A 23,063-nucleotide genomic window follows, 5' to 3' on the forward strand; every position below is an offset into this window, starting at 1 on the left:
CTGGCGGCGGGGAGCGCCACGTGGCAGCTTCCCGTTGGCTGGGCGCGGCGGCGCGGACGCGTCCGGCCGGGGCGGACATGTCCGGCGGCGCGGAGATGGATTTTCTAGGGTTTCGGGGAAAAATATCCGCGAATTTGGAAGGGGGAGGCACATTTATAGGTAGAGGGAGCTAGGAGAGTCCAAATGAGGAGCGGTTTTCGCCCACACGATCGTGATCGAACGACCAAGAGCATGGAGGGGAGTTAGATGGGTTTTGGGCCACTTTGGAAGGGGTGTTGGGCTGCAAAGAGAGAGGGGGTTTACGGTTACCCGGTTAACCGTTGGAGTACCAAACGAACTCCAAATGGCACGAAACTTGACAGGCGGTCTACCGGTGCTATACCGAGGCCACTTGGCAAGCCTCGGGCCATTCCGAGAAAGTTTAATACTCGCACACAACGAGAGACGAAAAGGGAACGCCGGAGGGCATAGGAGCGCCGGATTGCAAAATGGACAACGGGGAAAATGCTCGGATGCATGAAACGAACACGCATGCAATGCAATGCACATGATGACATGATAAAATGCAACACGCAAGCAAATGACATGGCAACAACGGCGAATAACTGGCAGACACCTGGCGCATCGAATCCAGGGCGTTACAGACTGGGAGGGCTGGATCGACTCTGCTATGCGGGCTGCGGCTGTGAGATTCTGAATCGGAGTGCGATATACCTTAGGTGGAGGCGGGAAGAGTTGTCGTCGACTGGATTCATGGATCCGCTCCTGAGCACGCTCGTCGAGAGCCTGCTGGAGGTTATCCAGTCAAGTGCGCTCAGCTAGATTAGCTAAGCATACCTCCTCCAAGGCCCGAGCCTCGGGGGTTTCCCCTATGATGGGCATGTGGAGTGCATCCATATTGCGGCGACGAAGTTCTCTATGCTGAGAGGAGAGGGGTTCGGGTCGGTATTCCTCGTGGGCATGCGACGGATCGCCGCCTCCATCTCTGCCGTATTCGCGGCGGAAACCAGGTGGGCTGCGAGGCCCATTGACCATCAAGACTTCGGCCGCAGGATCGCTGCTATTGCATTCGGATGCGGTCTCCGTGGATCCAGTCAACAGGTCGAATAGGCCGTGGAGAGTTTCGTCAGGCTCGATTGCCGCGACTTGATGGGTGGTCGATTGCCGAGCCACCGCATGTTTCACCCACCGCTGGAGCGGCGATCGACCGGATCGCTTGCGGCGGCGTACAGCGGGAGGAGAAAACGCCATTGGAGCTGACTGATATTGAGTCGACGGCTGCCGAAGAAGAACACCACGAACACACGCGCGGAAGTGCGTCGCCCCTCGGTGTCCAAGGGAGCTTCCTGGAGCCATGCAGAGTCGTCGGCGATGAAAACGAGCGCGCCGAGACGGATCTCGCGGCCCTCAGCCAATCCGCCGCTGGAAACCATGATGATGACGATCAGAAAAACTTGCAACTTCACCAATAAGTCACTAAGACACCCGCCCCATGGTGGGCGCCAACTGTCGTGGTTCTAAGTCTGACAGTAGAAAAGGGGGTAGGTATGGAGAGGCAAGATCTTAGCTATGATGAAGGTGTACACGCGATGTTTACAAGTTCATGCCCTTCTCAGAGGAAGTAATAGCCCTACGTCTCGGTGCCCAGAGGCGGTCGATTGGATTATATGTGTGGATTACAGAGGGTGCGAACCCTTGTGCCAGAGGAGGGGGTGGCTTATATAGGGTGCACCAGGACCCCAGCCCCACTCCATTACAAGGGAAGTAATGTACATAAAGTAGGGGCGTTACTGGTAACGCCAGCATTAAGTACTCTTAATGCTCATGAAGACTAAGGAATAAATATCTGGCCGTTGTGTGCCCTCCTGACTACTGGTCTTTGATATGGTCGAGTGATCTTCATTGTGGTCGAGTGGCGATAGGTAACCACCGTCGAGTGATGTGACTGTCGAGTGGATTGCACTCGACATATGAGACTGGTGCTCTTCTGTCGAATCTTGGTCTTTTCATCTTTCAGGGTAGTGACCTTGGGTAGGACGCGTAGGTCGAGCCTATGACCCTACCCCAGGTCTTTATCCTCGTCAGATAGCTCTTCAAAGGAGGATTCAGAGGCAGATGACTAGTCCTATTATCCCCCTGAGGTGTATGCTCAAACTTGGCGGGATTATATTACTCATATCATGCATATTTTGTATTGCAATGCTTAGTTTTTACATCATATACACAATATTGAATGCCATCTCCTTAGTTGAAGCATCATATATGTGATTGCCCTCTGCTCACTTCCTTAGTATATAAATCATATATTTGAATTATGTCATGCCATGATGTTTACATAAACAACATGTATCTGAATTATGGCATGCCAACCCATTTTCTAAAGACATAATATAGTTATATCATCTCATCTTGTTTACATAGTCATCATATTTTAAATTATGGCATTCTATCCGTGAATTATATCATGCCATCATGTTTCCATCGACGACATGTTTGTGATTTATGGCATGCCAACCATTTTAATAGACACATCGTATAGTTATATCATGTCATCTTGTTTACATAGTTATCATATTTTGAAGTATGTCATTCTATCCTATTTAGTTAGTCATCATACATGTGAAATTGTGTCATGCTATCCTGTTTAATTAGCCATCATATATGTGAAATTATGTCTAGGTATTCTGTTTGGTTAGACAACATAAATGTGAATTATTTCATGCCCTGTTTTCTTCCCTACTATCCATTGCACCTGTCTATCTTACAATGTCTGTACATTTAGTTACTTTTCTTGTTTATCAGCCATTTCAATTGGGGGGGTGATGGCAGTATCTTTGGGAGTAAAAACACGGTCTTCAGAAAAGATCGTGCTACCTGTCGATGCAGATAGAACCATGGTTGTACTTGCCCAAGAACCAGCCCCACCACACATAACCCAGACTCATGCAGATTGTACCCCTACCCAGTTGGACAGAGAACCAGCTACACCCCTTCTAACCCAACCCCAGCAGATAGTAACCCAGTTCCCATTGACACAACACCATCTCCACCACAGAGAACCCAAACACGAGCAGTTAGTAAGGCAACTGCAGTGCCCAAAGCACGAGGACCACCACTCCGAACCCCAAGTCAACGCTTAAAGCAGAAGAAGAATTGTTCTCAGGTCAGGTTCCGTAGCTATGGTTCATACTACTGTGCTCTTGCATCACTGTATTTACTCATACCAACTAATTTCAAATTTGAAGGATGCAATTGAAACTCCAATGGCGCAACAGGTATGTTTTAAACTCGTTTCTTTAACGTGTTTGCTGTTGTAACTTGCTCTATGTTGATTTCAGTTTCAGTTGAATAAACAATTATGTTCTCATGCCATGCACATTACAAGTGTTGTTATTGCTGTGTAGTTTCCCACACTTATATTCTATCTATGCTGCTTTGTCTTAAATAGATATGATTCGAACAGTATCTATCTTAATTTGGCAACATAAACTAGAATGATATAGACCATACAGTGACCATACTACATAGATATATGTTTGTTTCATGTTGTTATCCTGTCCACCTTACTACTGAACTGGTTTACCAAAATGAGTTTCATATACTACATTGTAAACCTGTGATGTGTTTGTTTGTTTCTCTTTTAGAACGCGGATAAAATATTGGAGAAGAGTACCCCAATATGCAATGGTAAATGAAGTAATGCAGATAAGGTTCAAGATAGTGAGACATCCCTGTTGGTCTCCAAGAAAACTGATAAAAACTATATTGAAGACACTGAGACAACCCCAAAGTCATGTCTTGATGTAGTGTTCGAGTTACTGGCTACTACTGCTGGCACCAACTCTTCGAACTCGTTGCCTGAATCAGTTCGGCTTCTTGAGTCTCAACTTCAAGTTGAAAGACATCGATCAGATGTTATGCGACAGGAAGCCGAAGGACTGAGGAAGTCCCTGCAGAATTCAGATGCATACTTTCTGGTGCAACAGCAAGTGCTGGAGGACTTAAGCGCCAAAAAAGAGAAAGTTAATAAGCTCGCTAAGCATCTTGCCAGCATTATGGGTACCCAGGATATTGTTTCTTGAGCTCTTCTGAAGTGGTTTCAGTTCTGGACTTGTTTTGCTGCGGCGTTTATATGCTAATGTGTTCCCTATATTTGCACTGGTGGCGAACTTTGATGCCCAGTGGATGTAATATGTGTAATAGCCGTGATAGCCTAGCGTAAGTTGCTTGCTTATTTATTTCCTTATTGTCTTGTTTATTTCTTTGCTTGTAGTCAGTGCAGTTCTTTTTTCGCGGTTTGCTAGTGGCCACAATAACCTATTTTTTAAAACTAGGCCACAATAACCATGGGCTACATATTTACTGTAGTTACTATTTCCCTCCTACAGGCCGTAGAAACAATGGGACTTCTGCGGGTCGCAGAAACAATGGGCCTTATAAGGGTCGTAGACACAATGGGCCTTCTACGGGCCATATCATCAATGGGCCTTCTACGGGCCATATGATCGGTTGGCAAACATGGGCCAATAACAGACCGCATTATGGCCGTAAACGGGCTAGAGCTTGAATTGTCTGTTCATGGGCCGACCATAACGGGTCGTCGTTAATCCATCGTATTTGATGACGCTACGAAAACAGCCCAACGTATTAACGGTCCATAAACGGGCCGACTATAACCTAGGGCTGAATTTAGCGCACAAGCAGAAAATGACTGTAACGGGCCGTAAGTAAATGAGTGCTGGAAATGAGCCCAAGAATAAATGGGCTTTGAGAAGGCCGAAAGATAACATGGGCTGGAAACGGCCCAACGGAATAACGGGCTGTTGATGGGTATAAAGAGATACACTTTTCATTACAGGCCAGTTTCACCATGGGTTGTTAATGGGTATAAAGTGATACACTGTTCATTACGGGTCAGTTTCACCACGGGCCGTTAATGGGCCAAGATTTACAAAGGGCCTCATATGGGCAGAAAGACGTCATGGGCCATACATGGGCCAGAAGTGAAAACGGGCTAGAATCATATTGGATGGCCCAGATGACGCTACTGGGCCTAATTCGGACAGGGCGTAACGGGCCTTGGGTTAGCTGGATGTAAATGGGCTATATGCGAACAGGCCGTTAACAGGCTTTCCATGGGCCGGCCCGTCACCTTTTGACCAAGTAAAATGGGCCGACCTTTTCACAGTAATGGGCCTCTGTTGGGCCATGCCACGTGTCGATGTATCATAGGCGCCTTCTGTCCAATGAGTGGATGACATATGTCCCAATGGTGAGCCGACACGTATTTCCTCCAGCCAATGATGATTTTACACATGGAAAATCCCCATTGGTCGGGGCTGTTAACGGGTTATCGGATCCAAAACCGGACCCGATAGCTTAACGGTGTCCCGTTATGGTGGATGCCACGTGTCGGTCACCCTTGACGAAAGCACTTCTGTGACGCACGATTTATCGTCATGGAAGTGGAGACTTCTGTGATGATAATTTTGGTAATGTCATGGAACACTTCTACGACAGCACAGGTATGACTATCTTGATTCTGTCATAAAATTGTCATGGATGTACATGCATGACAAAAAACGCGACCTACTGTGACAAACACGTATCATCATGGAAGTGTATTTTTTTTGTAGTGTGAAGAGGTAGCAGTTCATGCCGTGCTTAATTAGCTGGGAGTTTATAATGATTTACCTTGCGTGCCAACATGCTATTCAAATGATTGTGATGTAGTATGATAGGATGGTATCCTCCTTTGAATGATTCAACTGACTTGACTAGGCACATGTTCACGCATGTGGTTGAAACAAAATCAACATAGCCTCCACGATATTTATGTTCGTGGTGATTTATATCCTACTCATGCTTGCACTCAGTGTTGGTTAATCTCAATGCATGTTTATGGATGTTGTTGCTCTCTAGTTGGTCACTTCCCAGTCTCTTTCTAGCCTTCACTTGTACTAAGCAGGAATACTGCATGTGCATCCACTTCCATAAATCCCGAGGGTGTTCCATATGAATCCACCATACCTACCTATATGCGGTATTTACCTGCCGTTCCAAGTAAATTTGCATGTGCCAAACTCTAAACCTTCAAATGAAATTCTGTTTTGTATGCTCGAATCGCTCATGTAGCAACTAGGGTTGTCTATATCTTTCATGCTAGGTGGGTTATTCTCACGATGAGTGGACCCCGCTCATCATTCACGAGAAAATGGCTGGTAACCGGGATGCCCAGTCCAATGCTCAAATCAAATCAAAATAATTGCAAACAGAACTCCCCCAGGATTGTTGTTAGTTGGATGGTACCCATTGTTTTGGACCAGCCGTGGAATGTGCTTGTTGGTGGTGGGGGAGTATAAACTTTACCATTCTGTTTGGGAATCGCCTATAATGTATGTAGCATGGAAGATACCGAGATCTCTTGGTTGTTATGTTGACAATGAAAGCATGCCGCTCAAAATATTATTTATCTCTATTTCAAAACTCGAGCTCTGGCACCTCTGCAAATCCCTGCTTCCCTCTGCGAAGGGCCTGTCTATTTACTTTTATGCTGAGTCATCATCCTCTTACAAAAAACACCAGTTAGAGAGCACCACTGTATTTGTATGCGTTGTTATTAATTGATATTGAGTATGACTGTGACGGGATCTCTTTTGCCATGAATTACAATGTCTAGTCAGTCCTTGATCTTCAGGGGTGCTCTGCATTTATGTTTTGCGGTCTCAGAAAGGGCTAGTGAGATACCATCTTGTTATATCATATCATGATTGTTTTGAGAAAGTGTTGTCATCTAAGATTTATTATTACTCGCTAGTTGATTATGCCATTGGATGAGTAAATGTGAGATCTAAATGTTATGGTGAATGTGGTTAGTTCATAATCTTTGCTGAAAACTTGAATGCTGGATTTACATATTTGCAACAATAATATCAAACAGAGTTTGTAAAAGTTTTTCTTTATCACTTTTAGTTTGAGGACAAGCAATGGGTTAAGCTTGGGGGAGTTGATATGTCTCTAACGTATCTACTTTTCCAAACTCTTTTGCCCTTGTTTTGACTCTAATTTGCATGATTTGAATGGAACTAACCCGGACTGACGTTGTTTTCAGCAGAATTGCCATGGTGTTATTTTTGTGCAGAAATAAAAGCTTTGGGAATGACCTGAAACTTCACGGAGATAACCTCTGGAATAAATAAAAAATATTGGCGAAAGAATCAACCGAAGGGGGTCCACACCCTAGCCATAAGGGTGGGGGGCGTGCCCTCTATCCTTGTGGCCCTCCTGGACCTCCACCGACCTCAACTCCAACTCCATATATTCGCGTTCGGGGAGAAAAAAATAGGAGAGAAGGAGTCATCGCATTTTACGATGCGGAGCCGCCGCCAAGCCATGTTCTTCCTCGGGAGGGCAGATCTGGAGTCCGTTCGGGGCTTCGGAGAGGGGAATTCGTCGCCATCATCATCATCAACCATCCTCCATCACTAATTTCATGATGCTCACCGCCGTGCTATTAAAAGGAGGCCTTAATATGTCTTAGTTTGCAATAGGACCCCGCTGTCACGGGAGCGTAGGACAAAAGATGTCATGCAAGTTCTTTTCCATAAGCACGTATGACTATATTCAGGATACATGCCTACATTATATTGATGAATTGGAGCTAGTTCTGTGTCACCCTATGTTATAGCTATTGCATGATGAATGCCATCCGACATAATTATCCATCATTGATCAATTGCCTACGAGCTCGTTTCATATTGATCTTTGCTAAGTTATTTTTCCGTTGCCACTGTTAGGATTGCTACTGTTACTTTTGCCACTGTTGCCGTTACTTCCATACTACTTTGCTACTAAATACTTTGCTGCAGATATTAGGTCTTTCAGGTGTGGTTGAATTGACAACTCAGCTGCTAATACTTGAGAATATTCTTTGACTTTCCTTGTGTCGAATCAATAAATTTGGATTGAATACTCTACCCTCGAAAACTGTTGCGATCTCCTACACTTGTGGGTTATCAATGTCATTGTGAGAACCAACCATGCCGAAAAAGAGTGCCAAATTCAGATATCTTGTGAAGCCACAACTTCAAGTATGTCAGTGCAAGCCTTGAAATGCCCCTTATATTGCCCCCACCAAGCAAATTGATAATTCTTTCACTTCCAATGCATACAATTTATGGTACCAAGCGCTCCTAGAAAAGCCTCTCTCTCCATTGATCGCTAACAATCGGGCTGTATATGCAACATTTGGCTCTCTCAAGTACTTCGGGCCAAACGTTGCTGCCTTAGCCCGACAGAACTTGTACAATGATGCAAGGCATGTGGACTCACTCATGCAGACATACTCATCCATAAGATCACCGAGAATTTCGTATGCAAGCATCCGAATAGCTGCAGTGCATTTCTGATAAGAGGAGAAACCAACCTTTCCAAGGGCATCCTCCTTGCATCTAAAGTAATCATCATACACCACCACTCCCTCTCGAATACGATTGAACACATGTCCCGCCATCCAGAAGCAGCACCGGGAAATTTTGGGATTGTAGAGTGGGGACGTGCACTGAAAGTAACCGACAAAGAGTGGGCAATGGCCTCTTTCTCTGTTGTGATTTAACGCCGGAGCATGGCCCATGATCGATCCCCTAAACGTCGTACGCTGCTTAGCAATGTGGTCATTGACGAACATAGTTGCAACCACAAAATCCTCATTGTCCGGCAATGAATTGTTTGATGAACACATGAAGTTATTGAAAAAGAACTCGTCCCACTATCCAAGGTACCTTGCGGGCAAAACACCGAACACCTTTATGGGCGTGGTGGAGTAGCAGCAGCGGAGAGCCCCATGCCCTCCCTGTACATCCAGTGGGCCTGTCGAAGTGGAGGCAAGGGTGGTGCCGGCGACCGTGGAGGTGCTGCTAGACCATGCCTTCTCGTGCTACGACGGCGGCGAGAAGAGGCCACTAACACCGACAAGAGTGGGTCTTAGATGCGCTTAGAGGTGGGAGGGAATGGGTGGATATGGACTGTAGCCTATGCGGCGTCCAAGCGACCGAAGTGGACAACGGCGGTGAGGACGGCGTGGCCGGAAGAGGTCCTGTGTGGGGGGAGGGGAGGAGAGAATGGCCGATATGCCACCTACAGACGGTCCAGGGGAGAATAAGAGAGAGCGTCACGTGTGTACATGCCAACGCAAACCTAGTCTAAATTTGGGCCGGAAAATGTGTCGTGGGCGGACGAACCATCTGTTTGCTTCGCCGCGTTGGGCCACATTTTCAGTCTGTTTCAGCGCGTTGGCGTTGGGTGACACTATCTCTTAATTGTACATGTAAATTTCTCAAATGAAAAGAAATAAACTGTACACGTAAACGCAAACCAACCTGTGGTTGGATGGTTAGAGGCACAATGGTATCACAGCCCACCAGGGTTCAGTCTCTCAGAGGTGCTTATAGAGGTAGGATGTGCGTGTGCGCGCTCATAGGAGTGAGAGTATGCACATATATATGAGCGCTTGAGTCTGTACTGATGTAAAAAGAAAAAACTGTACACGTAAACTTTTCGTCCCATGTAAAGTTCAGGGGAGACGGTAAAAAACCTACTACTCCATTAGCCGCCTTGCTCAAATTACTCTGACACCGACGAGCGTGATGAGCGGGTGAACACGTCCTCCAAAACGGCATCATTGAACGAGTCACGTATGCGTCCGTCCTCATTCCGGCCGCACTCTCCAAGTGATGGTGACAGGTGTCCCGCTGTAGCGCAAAGAAGCTACACCATGGCCCCACAAGTCGGCCCAGGCATGCCCCAAAGCTCCGACCCGTATCAACGCAGCAATTACTTCGGCTCAGAAGAAGAAGAAAGCATTAATTCGGCTATCAAGAAGGAGATACTCCAGTACAGCAACAATAAAATTCCCTTTGCTTTTACCCAAAAGAAGGTACTACTAGTAACATTAGACCCATTCTGATTGTACTTATTTTGTTATTCGTGGCACAGTTGAGAAGCTGCTTCCTGTCTCACAGATGAGAAAACATCAGTGTAGTTTTTTTCTTTTTGGCAGCAGAACATCAGTGTGGGGTTGGATGGGTAACGACTAACGAGGATGAAAGGGACGGGCCAGAGCGAGCAAAGCTGTGTGGTTAGGGAAAGCGGATAAAGCGCGAGAGTGATTAGCCGCGGGAAAACGGTGCTTAGCAGCAGCCCACGCGCAACCTTTTCGCCGCTTTCCGCTTTATTTTTTCCTTCTCAAAACAGAACGGGAACAAATCCAGCCCCCACCACTCCCACCCCTTTCGCTTTCCCCCCTCCGTCGCGCTCCGCCTCTCCTCATCAGTCCTCACAAGCGCAGAGAGAGAGAGAGAGAGAGAGAGGTGCAGGGCGAGGCTGGGTGCGGAGTTACTCTGGCTGGGACTGGCGCTAGCAGCAGCAGCGGCGGCACTGGTGCGCGGTGGTGGGACGAGGGAGCGGGGAGGAGCCGGCCAAGAGCGCGGCGCGTCGTCCCCCGAGGCTGAGGCGTCCGTCATCTCTGGACTCTGGGGATCTCCGCTTTTCCCCGGTTCGAGGTGATTGATTATTTTCCTTCGATTTGTTTACTTGTTTGGTTCGGTTGGGGAACCGGCGACTGCCGCGCTTCGTTGCTCTTCGCCGGCGGCGAAGATCTGAATGCGGCGCGGGGTGGGTGCATTCTGAGAGTCGATATGCTGGCGGGATTCTGCTGCGGTTTTGGTGGGTGCCTTGGGGTTTGGGGAGCACCAGGCGTGATTTGGTGGGTCGTTGTTTTCTCATTCTTGCGGAAGTATGCGTCCTCTAATCCGGTGGGTTGGTTTGTGATTCTGTTCTGCAGGGTGGAGGATTGGACCTGTTCCTACTCCCCGGGGGCTGCTTTCGCTGGGTTTTCGACAATTTGCCCTGGAGCAGGTTTGATTCTTCGAACCCGTGTTGTGCTGGAGAGGAACTTTGTTCTCCTCGTCTCCTTAATCAATCTGTGTGTGAATGTTGCAGGTGAAGTGCTGTCTGTGCTGAAATCTGCCATCCCGGTGCAGGAATCCTGTCGTCCTTGTGTCTTGTTGAGGAGAGAATCGCTTGGGATTTGCCTTGTCTTGGTCGGCTCTTGCTTGGTGTTTGTGCCCTTGTTATGCTAAGGTCTGAATGGAGATAGTAGATAAGATTGCGGAGCCTGAAGACCCTCTGGTGGTCACTGCTCGGAAGGTGCAGAGCCTGGAGCCGCCACTGCCGATACCGATAAAGGCGTCATGGAAAGGGAAGACCTCCCAGCAGCAGGATGAGAAGGATCTGCCAGATGATGGCGAGGAGAGCTTCCAGAGCGTGGATTCCTCGGATGAGGGTGGCCGGAGTTCTTTCTCTGGGGCCAGTCACCCCCTGGAGCCAATTGATATGGATCTTATGAAGACGGTCTATGTCGCAATTGACGAGGAGAAGCCTGAGCCGCCGGTGTGTCTGGTGCGAGGACTATCAGGGAAAGGGCCGTTCATAGATGACCTCTCGCTCTGTGTCACAGGCCTGAAGCCAAATGCAGTGGTCTGTGCAGGCAGTGGTGAAGGCTTGGCTGAAGAGAGGAAGGTGTCTGGTGCTGCAGTGGCTTTGTTGGCCACGGCACGCTCGTCACAGGCAACGGAAACTGTGTCCTTGCCTCCGGATTCGGAGGAGAAGGACTGTGTCTGGGATGCATCGCTCCCTCCCAGCGGCAATGTCAGCCCTCACAGCAGCATTGACAGCATGGGGGTGGTCACTGCCATGAGCATCGCGAGCAACCGCAGTAACACATATAAAAGTGAAGCCATAGCTGGCGGAACCATGCTTACTGTAGAGAGGAACTTTGGAAGTGTAAAGAGTAGTGTGCGAGGTGACTCTTTAGAAAGTGCAAAAACAAGCATGAGCCGAGCAAGTGACAGCAGTGGTGTTAGCGATGATAGCAGCTGGAGCCATATCACTGGAGGTACCAGCAAGCCTCATAAGGGGAATGATCCTAGAGGAAAGGCGATTCATGCTGTGCGAATTCGCGATGGCGTGCTTGGGATGAGCCACTTTAGACTGCTCAAGCGTCTAGGCTGTGGTGACATTGGCAGTGTATACCTCTCAGAGTTGAGTGGGACTAGGTGCTACTTTGCAATGAAGGTAATGGACAAGGCATCCTTAGCCAGCAGGAAGAAGTTGAATAGGGCTCAAACTGAGAGGGAGATTCTACAGCTTCTGGATCATCCATTCCTACCAACTCTGTATACACATTTTGAGACTGATAGGTTCTCGTGTCTGGTCATGGAATTTTGTCCGGGTGGCGACTTGCACACTCTGCGACAGAAACAGCCAGGAAAATATTTCTCCGAGTATGCAGCAAGGTATATTAAATCATGAGCCAGTTCCTTACAAAAATATAACTTGTATTTTCATATTGTATTCACATTCAGTAATTTGTTTGTCAAGTTTAGTACTCCATTTGCTATCAATTTAATGTAGCTTAGAGTTATTACAATTTCTGCTTTTTAATATTAGACAGTTGAGCCTGAAGCATAATTTCCGAACTGTGCAAGGATTCCGGGTTGGAAATGGTTTCCGCAAGGGAAGGAATTCTGTATAGCTATAGTTTGATGGGAAACTTATCTTTTGGGGCTCAGGAAGCAGCTAATGTAGTGTTGCCCGGTTACTCGGGCAGAATTTCTGAATAAGGTCCTATGACTGTTATATGATGGTGTGCGAGAAATGTTATTTGTTCAAATGTAGTCTGCAGGTGTGCTCGTAAATGGTGCATACATTTATAGATTGAAATGTAGGCAGCCTGGTTGAAATGATTTTGGGATATTATAAACCGTGCTCCAATTAGCTTTTGCTTTAGCATCTTATCCTTCAATACCAGATTTTTGGTATTCCGAAGCTTATCATATATACCTAGTTGGCTAGTTGCAACTAAAAGCACTGATATTGTGCTCTCTGATTTTGAGCAGGTTTTATGCTGCAGAAGTTCTTCTAGCTATTGAGTATCTGCACATGCTGGGAGTCGTTTACAGGGACCTGAAGCCAGAAAATGTTCTGGTGCGTGATGATGGCCACATAATGCTTTCAGATTTCGACCTCTCCCTGAGATGTGCAGTGTCACCTACACTAATCAGGACATCGGCCTTTGATTCTGATCCCAGAAGGGCGGGTGGTTCATTCTGTGTGCAACCTACTTGCATGGAACCTACTTCAGCCTGTATTCAGCCCGCTTGTTTCATGCCCAAATTGTTCGGTCAGAAGAGCAAGAAAAAGACCAGAAAGACAAGGTCTGAGCTGGGACAGAGTGCCATCAACCTGCCCGAGCTCCTCGCAGAACCAACATCAGCTCGATCGATGTCATTTGTTGGAACTCATGAGTACTTGGCCCCAGAAATCATCAAAGGCGAAGGCCATGGAAGTGCGGTCGACTGGTGGACCTTTGGTATCTTCTTGCACGAGCTTCTATACGGCAAGACACCATTCAAGGGGTCAGGCAACCGCGCCACGCTGTTCAACGTGGTCGGTCAGCAGCTAAAGTTCCCCGAGTCGCCGTCGACGAGCTACGCTGGCAGGGACCTCATCAGGGGGCTCCTGGCCAAGGAGCCGCAGCAGCGCCTCGGCGTGAAGAGGGGCGCGACGGAGATAAAGCAGCACCCGTTCTTTGAGGGCGTGAACTGGGCTCTCATCCGGTGCAGCACGCCCCCAGAGGTCCCGAGGCCCGTCGAGGCGGAGCTGCCCATGAAGTACGGGGTGTCGGAGGCAGTCGCGAGCACCAACAAGAGGGTGGTCGGCGCGGACGCCAAGTCCGGTGGGAAGTACCTTGACTTTGAGTTCTTTTAGAGTTTGCGCCTTAGCGGCAGACCTTTTGTTTGCATACTGTTGGTGTTGTTGGGTCAGTGTGGTGTTGTGATTTCTACGGTGCTGTTTATGTCAGTCACCGCTGTTACAAATTTCTTGCATCTGATCTGGCCAAGATTAGCTAGTAGTGTGTTTGATCTCCATATCCTGATGGAAATAGCCTGTCTCTGTTTCTAAACATGTTTTGCGTGCTACAGATTTTGCATTGCAGAAACACTCTGAAGAGTGGCATCTTCGGGGTTTTGCGCCATCACTAGGGCAAACAGGCATTCTGACTGACCAGTTCCCCTCGTATTGGTTACACCCCCACCCTGTTGTTTATTTCCTGGCTGTAGAATTAAAGAATATAATTGTAGCTATGGTAAATGTATGTTTATTTCGGTGAGTTATCCCTTTCACAAAGAAAAAGGAGATGCAACGAATGATCTTTTTTTTTGACGGGAAATATTTAGAGCTTTATTCAACGATCCAAGCCCCTGCAGAATCTGCAAGGAGGCTAGTTACAATGATGTTAGATACTGAGTCAAACCAACATTCTGTTACATCCAATGTGCTCGCATGTCTAGCACACAGGTGAGCAGGGTAGTTGGCTGACCTCGAAATATGTTGAATGCGAAAGACTTAAAACTAGTAGAGTGCTCCAGTATTTCGGACAGGATGGATGCCACAACTGTCCTATCATCATGACGCGAGTTCTAGAGATTAACGACCTCCAGACAGTCGGATTCCATCATGACTTTTCTCGTAGCCCCTGAGCTTAGCAAAGATGACACCTGTAACGCCCCGGATACAATTTTCCATATTCGTAACTCCGACTCTTGCCATTTCCGGCTATGTGATTTATTTTCCTCCGTGGTTGGGTTTTGTCGGTTGTTTTGCTTTTGTTCTTGTTATGCATCTCGTATCATATCATCTTTCGCATTGCATCGGCATCATTTTCATAAAACTTGCATCCGTTCGGGTTACGCCGGTTCTCTCCGTTGTCCGTTCTGAGCCCGACCACACTCGCATGCGCCCGCGGCAACCTTCGAAATATTATTTTATAAGTGGCATAAAAATGTTCTCGGAATGGGTTGCAACTTGTCGTGCGGTCTTATTATAGTGTAGACAGGCCGCCTGCCAAGTTTCGTCACATTCGGAGTCCATCTGATAGCCCAACCGTTAAACATATCGATACCATTGCCGGTACCTTCGTCGGACGTTTCGGTCTCCGAAACTGTTGCCGGGCCTCTCTTCTCTTCTCTCCTCTCAGCTCGAGGCCTCTCATCACAGCCCACTAGTTAGCCTAGCCCACCTACCTAACCCCCCTCCGCTCTGGACCGTCCGATCGAGATCGAACGGCTCCGAAACGGCCTCAAACCCCCCTAACCCTAGCAAAACTGCTATATATAGCAGCCCCCCTTGTCATTTTTGGGCCTTCTCCTCCCTCCTCCTCGAAATCCGTGCCCCCCAATCATCAGCCAGCCGCCTCCCACCTCCTCTCCTCCATTTCCGCGCCTCTCCAGCCCCTGCTCGCCACTTGGCGTCGCCGCCGCCGCGCCCCGGACCAATCCGGGCGCGCCACGTCACCCAGTGCGCCGTTCCCCTCCACTCACGCGCCTCCACGCGCCCCCCTTCCCCGCGGCCCTGCCAGGCCCATCTGGGCGCCGCCGGAGCCCGCCGTGGGCCGCGACCGGGCCCGACCCCGAGCGCCCCAGCGCCTCGCCTCCTCGCCCGCTCCAACCCCGCTCGCCGGAGCCTCGCTGCTCCCGCGCCGCAGGCCGGAGCCGCCGCCAGCGACCTTCCAGGCTGGACCTCGCCCTCGCGCCTTGCTCCTTCCTCCTTCCTCTCTTTGTCCCCCTCACGCTCTCTCTTCTCCTCGCAGAACCGCAGCCGCCGCTTGCTGTCACCGTCGCCGTCGCCGACCTCCTCGCCCCTCCTCGGCCTCGTCCGCCGCCGGATCCGGGATCCCCGAGGCCGGATCTGCCCGTTCCCGACCTCGGGGGCCTCGCCGGACCACCCCCCCTGTCGTCCCCGTTGAGGATCACCGCTGCCGTCCCTGCACCCTGCCCGTGCGCGAGCAGGGCGACGATGACCTCCCTCCCGCGTGGGCCTCCGCAGCCGAAGCCTGCGCCAGGTCCAGCCGCAGCCAGCCAGGCCCAGCGCCCCCTCTGCCAGGCCTCTCCACCGACTGGGCCGAGCCCATGGGTGAGCAGCCCCCAGCACTGTTCAGATTCGGCCCAGTATAGTGTTTTTTCCTGCGCTGTGAATTTGTCTATTTATCCAGTATTTACAGTTTTGCAGAAACCCCCCCGAGATTTCATGCATTAATAACGTCATAACCGTGCATCGGATTAAAATGTTTTATATATGTAAAATGATCAGAAAATTGTGTAGATTAATAATTTGTCACTTCCATCCATGTTTAAAATGTTTAACATGTTGTTTGTGTTTATTTTGCATAATGTCATGCTAAAATGATTTATTTCATAACTAAATAACCGTAGCTCCATTTTAAATAAACTTTATATGTAAATGGGGTGGAAAAATGCCTAGATTAACATGGTCCACTTTATGTTCCTGTTTAACAACAATAAAATTGTGTTTAGGGCAGAACAGTACCAAAACTAGATTATGGACATGAGGATTTTCCGGAATTATGGTTTGTTGTTTCCGGCCTCATTTAAACTTGCCTAGATAGGTAGTTTAATTATGCCTCACCTCTTGCCATGTTTAACAACATTTAATATTGTTGTGTACCTAACCGAGAGAGAACTAAATAATTGCTTGTGGTGTTTTGTCAATATGCAACTCGTTGCATATTGAGCTCCACTTAACTTGTAGTATTGTTTGTTGCACTTTGCCATGCCATGCCTCATTAAACCGGACATGCATCATACTTGATTGTGCATCATGCCATGATTATGCTTGTGTGCTTACTATGTTGCTTGCTTCTTTCCGGTGTTGCTTCTTAGTTCCGGTAACGTTGTGTTCGTGAGGATTCGTTCGTCTGTCTTCTTCATGGACTCGTTCTTCTTCCTTGCGGGATCTCAGGCAAGATGACCGCTACCCTGGATCTCACTACTATCATTGCTATGCTAGTTTCTTCATTCTATCGCTTTGCTGCGCTACCTATCACCTATTTATTCGAGCCATCCCATATTGCCATGAACCTCTAACCTTTGACACCTTTCCTATGCAAACCATTGACTGGCTCTGTTACCACTTTTGCTCAGCCCCTCTTATAGCGTTGCTAGTTGCAGGTGAAGTTGAAGATTTCTCCATGGTGGACAGGATTTTGGTTGGGATATCACAGTATCTCTTATATTATTAATGCATCTATATACTTGGTAAAGGGTGGAAGACTCGGCCTTATGCCTGGTGTTTTGTTCCACTCTTGCCGCCCTAGTTTCCGTCATACCGATGTTATGTTCCCGGATTTTGCGTTCCTTACGCGGTCGGGTGATTTATGGGACCCCCTTGACAGTTCGCTTTGAATAAAACTCCTCCAGCAAGGCCCAACCTTGGTTTTACCATTTGCCTCACCTAGCCCTTTTTCCCTTGGGAGTCGCGCTCTCGAGGGTCATCTTTATATTATTATTATCCCCCCCGGGCCAGTGCTCGTTGTGAGTGTTGGTCCAAACTGTCGGCCGCCGGTGGCCACCAGGGGCAACTCTGTGCTGGCCTACCGGAAGTCTAGACAATCCGGTGTGCCCTGAGAACGAGATATGTGCAGCTCCTATCGGGATTTGTTGGCACATCCAGGAGGCTTTGCTGGTCTTGTTTTACCATTGTCGAAATGTCTTGTAAACCGGGATTCCGAGTCTGATCGGGTCTTCCTGGGAGAAGGTCTATTCCTTCGTTGATCGCGAGAGCTTGTCATGGGCTAAGTTGGGACACCCCTGCAGGGTATAATCTTTCGAAAGCCGTGCCTGCGGTTATAGGCAGATGGGAATTTGTTAATGTCCGGTTGTAGACAACTTGACACCAGATCCGAAATAAAATGCATCAACCGCGTGTGTAACCGTGATGGTCTCTTCTCGGCGGAGTCCGGGAAGTGAACACGGTTTCTGGGTTATGTTTGACATAAGTAGGAGTTCATGATCACTTCTTGATCATTGCTAGCTTCACGACCGTTCCGCTTGCTCTCTTCTCGCTCTTATTTGCGTATGTTAGCCACCATATATGCTTAGTCGCTACTGCAGCCTCACCACTTTACCCCTTCCTTTCCCTTTAAGCTTTGCTAGTCTTGATACCCATGGTAATGGGATTGCTGAGTCCTCGTGGCTCACAGATTACTACAACAACAGTTGCAGGTACAGGTTTATGTGATGATCATGACGCGAGAGCGATGCTTGCTTGCGTTGAGTTCTTCTTCTGCTTCCTCTTCGATCAGGGGATAGGTTCTAGGTCGGCAGCCTGGGCTAGCAGGGTGGATGTCGTTTGAGTTTTTGTTTGTGTTCCATCCGTAGTCGGATGATGTTCGTATGTATGATGATGTTGTATTCATGTGGCATTGTATGCCTTATGTATGTATCCCCATCTATTATGTAAAGTTGATGTAATGATATCCACCTTGCAAAAGCGTTTCAATATGCGGGTCTATCCTTGGTGGGACCTTCGAGTTCCTTTTGGATAGGGTCGCATATTGGGCGTGACAAGTTGGTATCAGAGCCTCGACCGACCCTAGGAGCCCCCTTGTTTGTTGGCCGTTGTTGAGTCTAGAAGAAAACTATTTTGAGTCTTAGGATTATATATATTGGAGAGTAGGATTCTTTTTACTCCTCAGCCCCCTTCGTCGCTCTGGTGAGGTCTTCTGACGTAGATGTTTTGTCTTTCCTCTCCTCAAATTTCACTAAAAAAAATTTTTAGGATCATGCGGGTATCTTGGAATCGTTCAATGGTTTTGTGACGAGAACATTATTCTTGGTGCCTCTTGTCTATTTATGTGACTTTGACCCGGGGAGTTGAGCTCCGAGGTGTTGTCGTCACAATTTTATCGTTGCTGTTCTGGAATACCTGAGCTTTGCCGACATCGAAAATCTCTTTTGTACAGTTGTTGGTGAGATAACCCCGATAACCCAGTACTGGGGCGAGCTCGGGAGTATTGCCATAACTCGTATAACGGATGCTTTTCGAAGGTTGAGGTACACGATTTCCGAAGGTTTCTTGGTTATGTGTTGACGGATGGATACAACTGGATGTAGGTATTGTTAGTTTGGGTGAGATATATTGCTTCCCCTGTATCCCCAACACCAGATTGCATAACCAGAAAGTTTTGGGAGTTTTATAGGTGGGAATTCAAGTAGCTCCTAGAATATCTTTTCGACAGATGCATGATATGAGATTGGGGCTCGACGTCTAGTGGTCCGCCTTTCCACGGTCGTTTTTACAGTGGTCTCGTTGTGTCTTAAAGAACCCTTGGCTATGCTGGTTCGGGGACACTTCGTATGTCATGTGCACTTCCTTGTACATGATGGTGCTGTACACTCGAGCCCGTGTGGGCCCCACCACGAAAACTTCGGACGGAATCTCTATCATATGTTTGTTCCGGCTTATTTCTGCAAGCCAATCCTTTGTTTTGTTTTATTTGTGGTATTCGAGTTGCTTCGAAGTCAAATGTTGAATCCATACCTTTCAAGCGGTGTTCTCATATTTCTATGGGAGTACAAATCCTTTTGATCACTGAGGTTATCATGTCAACTCTTTTCCAACCGGCGTGCTTCTCTTCAAGTGGATCCGATCATTTGAACATTCGCAAGATCATCTCTCAGTTTCCCAACGTTGTTCGTTTCATCCGTCCCCAAGTTGCCTTTGTTTTCCCGCCCTCCCACCCTTTTCTTCAAGGACTCATTTATTTTAATCAAGTATCCATTTATTCATGTGAAGTCTCTTCACTCTTTTCAATCAATGTTTGGATCCGGTGATCCCTCGTGAAGATGCTCACGAGCTTCAAGTTCATCATTCTTCATTCTCGTATTCTTCTCCGGTGGTGTTAATTTCAAGCTTTCAGTGTTGATCATATTCTTTTCCTCGTGTCACATGCTTTTTCATACCAGTGCACCTCTTAATCTTTCACTTCTCGCTATTCATTTGTTCTGGAGTGCTGAAGATATCTCGGAAGACTTGTGTTTCCGTTCTCAATCCGTTCAAGATATTTCGAGGTTGTTATATCATTCAAGTCATTTAATTCAACCGGTGCAATCCCTCCTTTAAATCAATTATTTCAATGGTGTTTCTTTTAAGTGGGCCCTAACCCACAGGTTTTTTCCCAGGATCTTACCTGACTCTTCTAATTTTTCCGGAGCCATTCCCAAATTCATTTCCAAGTTTGACGTAAGAATGAATTATCATCAGTCATATGTCTTTCTCCAAGATCTTTCAAATTCTTTTCATCGTTGGTTCAACCTTTCCAATTTTCATTCCGGAGTGCCTCAACAATTTTCATGGTGGTTTTCATCATCATTCTCAACATTTGAAGACCGAAGAAGAGTTTCTCTTAAATCTTGGCCATTCTCTTGAAGATTCATGGTTCTAGCTTGATGCCATCCTCTCATAATTGTTTTCGATTGTGAGAATTCGCTTCACCATCCGGAGTAATTCAGGATTCTTTTCAGTTTCATTCTCCGGAGCCAATCATCTCAAAATTATTAATTCTCAGCGTTCAGCTCTCATTCTCGAATTCTTCCGGTGAATCGTTCAAATATCCTCTAATCAGTTCATAATTTCTTTGTTCTCATGTATCTAAATCCCCTCAAGTATCTTCATTCGTTTTCCAATTCTTCCCGGTGTTTCTTTATCTTTTCTTCGTTCATTTTCAATTCTTATGGTGGTTCGTTCAAGATTCCTCTTCCTTTGTTATCATATCAATTCATTCATTGTTATCAAATCCAATCGGTGGTTCCATCAATACCTTCTCAAGCTTGTGCCATATCTATCTTGATCCTTTTTACGAGAATAAGTAGTATGCCAAATCTGTTGTTTGTCATCAATTTAAATTGGTGAAGGATACGCATAACGTAATTCTTATCATTGTTTCATCCAAGTGATTAATTCCTTCTTCCGGAGATTGTTCATGATGAAGTAATTCTTGGTTCTAGTATTCATCTTTTCTTTCCGTAGTTCCAAGTTTTCTCGGGTATATCATCGCAAAGCTCCATCTAAATCATTGCAAGGCTTTACCTTGTGTTTTCAACTTCTCTTTCTTTTTATCATCCTTTTATTACCGGAGTTCTTCATGGAAGATCTACATGATGGTTCATCAAGGATTCCTTTCATTCTTCATTTGTTCTTCAAAATTTCTCTCGAAGCTAAGATCCACCAAGCCATACTCAAAAAAATAAACATGGTGCTCAACACATGTTTTATTTTGGGGAGTTCAAGCATTCTTCATCTTGCATTCCAAAGTGCAATTCTTTCTACCTTATCTTTTGAGGTGGTGTTATGTCACTCTTGACAATTTCATTCATGTTTCATGATTCATATGTTGTCAAGAATGAGGTAGTTAAACCCATCAACTCCTTCGAGCATGAGTTCTTCTCAGTCCATCAATCTCTTCATTGGAGTTATCTTGGGTTAGTTTTCACCTAAAGCCTTCCCTAAGGAATGTTGCTCTTTGTGGTGCTTATCATTGATCCAAGTTTTCTCCTATCCTCTCGGTGAAAGGAGTTGTCATCTCCTTGTTGACCTCAATCCAAGTAATTGTTTTTCGTTAGTGGCAGAATGTCATCTCATAGTCTTGCGATGTTTCCATAAGCCCACTACAAGCTTATTCTTTTCGTTGTTGGTTTTCCAACAACCCCGTTGTAACCTTTTTGGAAGGGTGCTTTCCAAGTTCATTTGTGGCAGAAATTGTCATTTTCTTCTCCGTCCCTTTATCCCAACAATCTAGCTTCTATTCTTTCGTTCCGGAGGCATTGTGATGTTGCTCTTTTCACTCATCATCTTGCTTTGGCAAGATCATGTTCTTCTCCTTGCTTCTCCATTTAACCGGAGTGTTGTGTCATCTCTTCAAGTTCTTCCATCTTATCAAGTTTTGCCTATCGTTTCAATCGGAGTGTTGTCTAAAATCCTTCTTACCCCTTGTGTCTTTCCTTCAATAGTTCTGGAGGCAGTGTGTTGTTGATTTCATCAAGTATCCTCTCATCTTGTCAAGTTCATGTTCAATTTCTTCCATTTACAGTCGGAGTGCTGTCAAAATTATATCATTCTTATTCATTCTTATCTCGTTTCAACCAGAGTGGTTTCAATTCCTTCTTGTCCATTGTGCTCGCCATTCATGTCTTTGCAACCTTCAAGTTCTCGTAATGTTCCTTGTTCCTCTTTTTAAACAAAGTGTTTTCAACTTTGTTCATCTTCGCTGTTTTCTTTCTTCATTTTGCTCAACCTCTCAAGGTTCATGGTTTCACTCATTGGTCAAAGAAGCAACTTAGTTTCACCGCTTCTCTTTCCCTTTCGTTTTCCCTCCGGTGCCATTCTAGATCTCGGGACGAGATCCTCTCGTAGTGGTGGAGTGTTGTAACGCCCCGGATACAATTTTCCATATTCGTAACTCCGACTTGCCATTTCCGGCTATGTGATTTATTTTCCTCCGTGGTTGGGTTTTGTCGGTTGTTTTGCTTTTGTTCTTGTTATGCATCTCGTATCATATCATCTTTTGCATTGCATCGGCATCATTTTCATAAAACTTGCATCCGTTCGGGTTCCGCCGGTTCTCTCCATTGTCCGTTCTGAGCCCGACCACACTCGCATGCGCCCGCGGCACCTCCGAAATATTATTTTATAAGTGGCATAAAAATGTTCTCGGAATGGGTTGCAACTTGTCGTGCGGTCTTATTATAGTGTAGACAGGCCGCCTGCCAAGTTTCGTCGCATTCGGAGTCCATCTGATAGCCCAACCGTTAAACATATCGGTACCATTGCCGGTACCTTCGTCGGACGTTTCGGTCTCCGAAACTGTTGCCGGGCCTCTCTTCTCTTCTCTCCTCTCAGCTCGAGGCCTCTCATCACAGCCCACTAGTTAGCCTAGCCCACCTACCTAACCCCCCTCCGCTCCAGACCGTCCGATCGAGATCGAACGGCTCCGAAACGGCCTCAAACCCCCCTAACCCTAGCAAAACTGCTATATATAGCAGCCCCCTTGTCATTTTTGGGCCTTCTCCTCCCTCCTCGAAATCCGTGCCCCCCAATCATCAGCCAGCCGCCTCCCACCTCCTCTCCTCCATTTCCGCGCCTCTCCA

The 23,063-nt window shown here is 47.0% G+C and overlaps 1 protein-coding gene across 1 annotated transcript; it reads left to right on the plus strand.

Annotated features, from left to right (window-relative positions):
- The first annotated feature begins 10,276 nt into the window (after positions 1 to 10,276).
- On the plus strand, positions 10,277 to 14,025 carry LOC119365104 (serine/threonine-protein kinase D6PKL1-like). Its single transcript, XM_037630704.1, has 4 exons — positions 10,277 to 10,559; positions 10,841 to 10,914; positions 10,999 to 12,353; positions 12,957 to 14,025. Exons 3-4 carry the CDS (start codon positions 11,146 to 11,148, stop codon positions 13,825 to 13,827), a joined length of 2,079 nt encoding a protein of 692 aa, XP_037486601.1. The 5' UTR covers positions 10,277 to 10,559; positions 10,841 to 10,914; positions 10,999 to 11,145; the 3' UTR covers positions 13,828 to 14,025.
- Positions 14,026 to 23,063: the final 9,038 nt, after the last annotated feature.

This window comes from Triticum dicoccoides, chromosome 2B (genome assembly GCF_002162155.2).
Source record: "Triticum dicoccoides isolate Atlit2015 ecotype Zavitan chromosome 2B, WEW_v2.0, whole genome shotgun sequence".
NCBI classification, from domain to species: Eukaryota; Viridiplantae; Streptophyta; class Magnoliopsida; order Poales; family Poaceae; genus Triticum; species Triticum dicoccoides.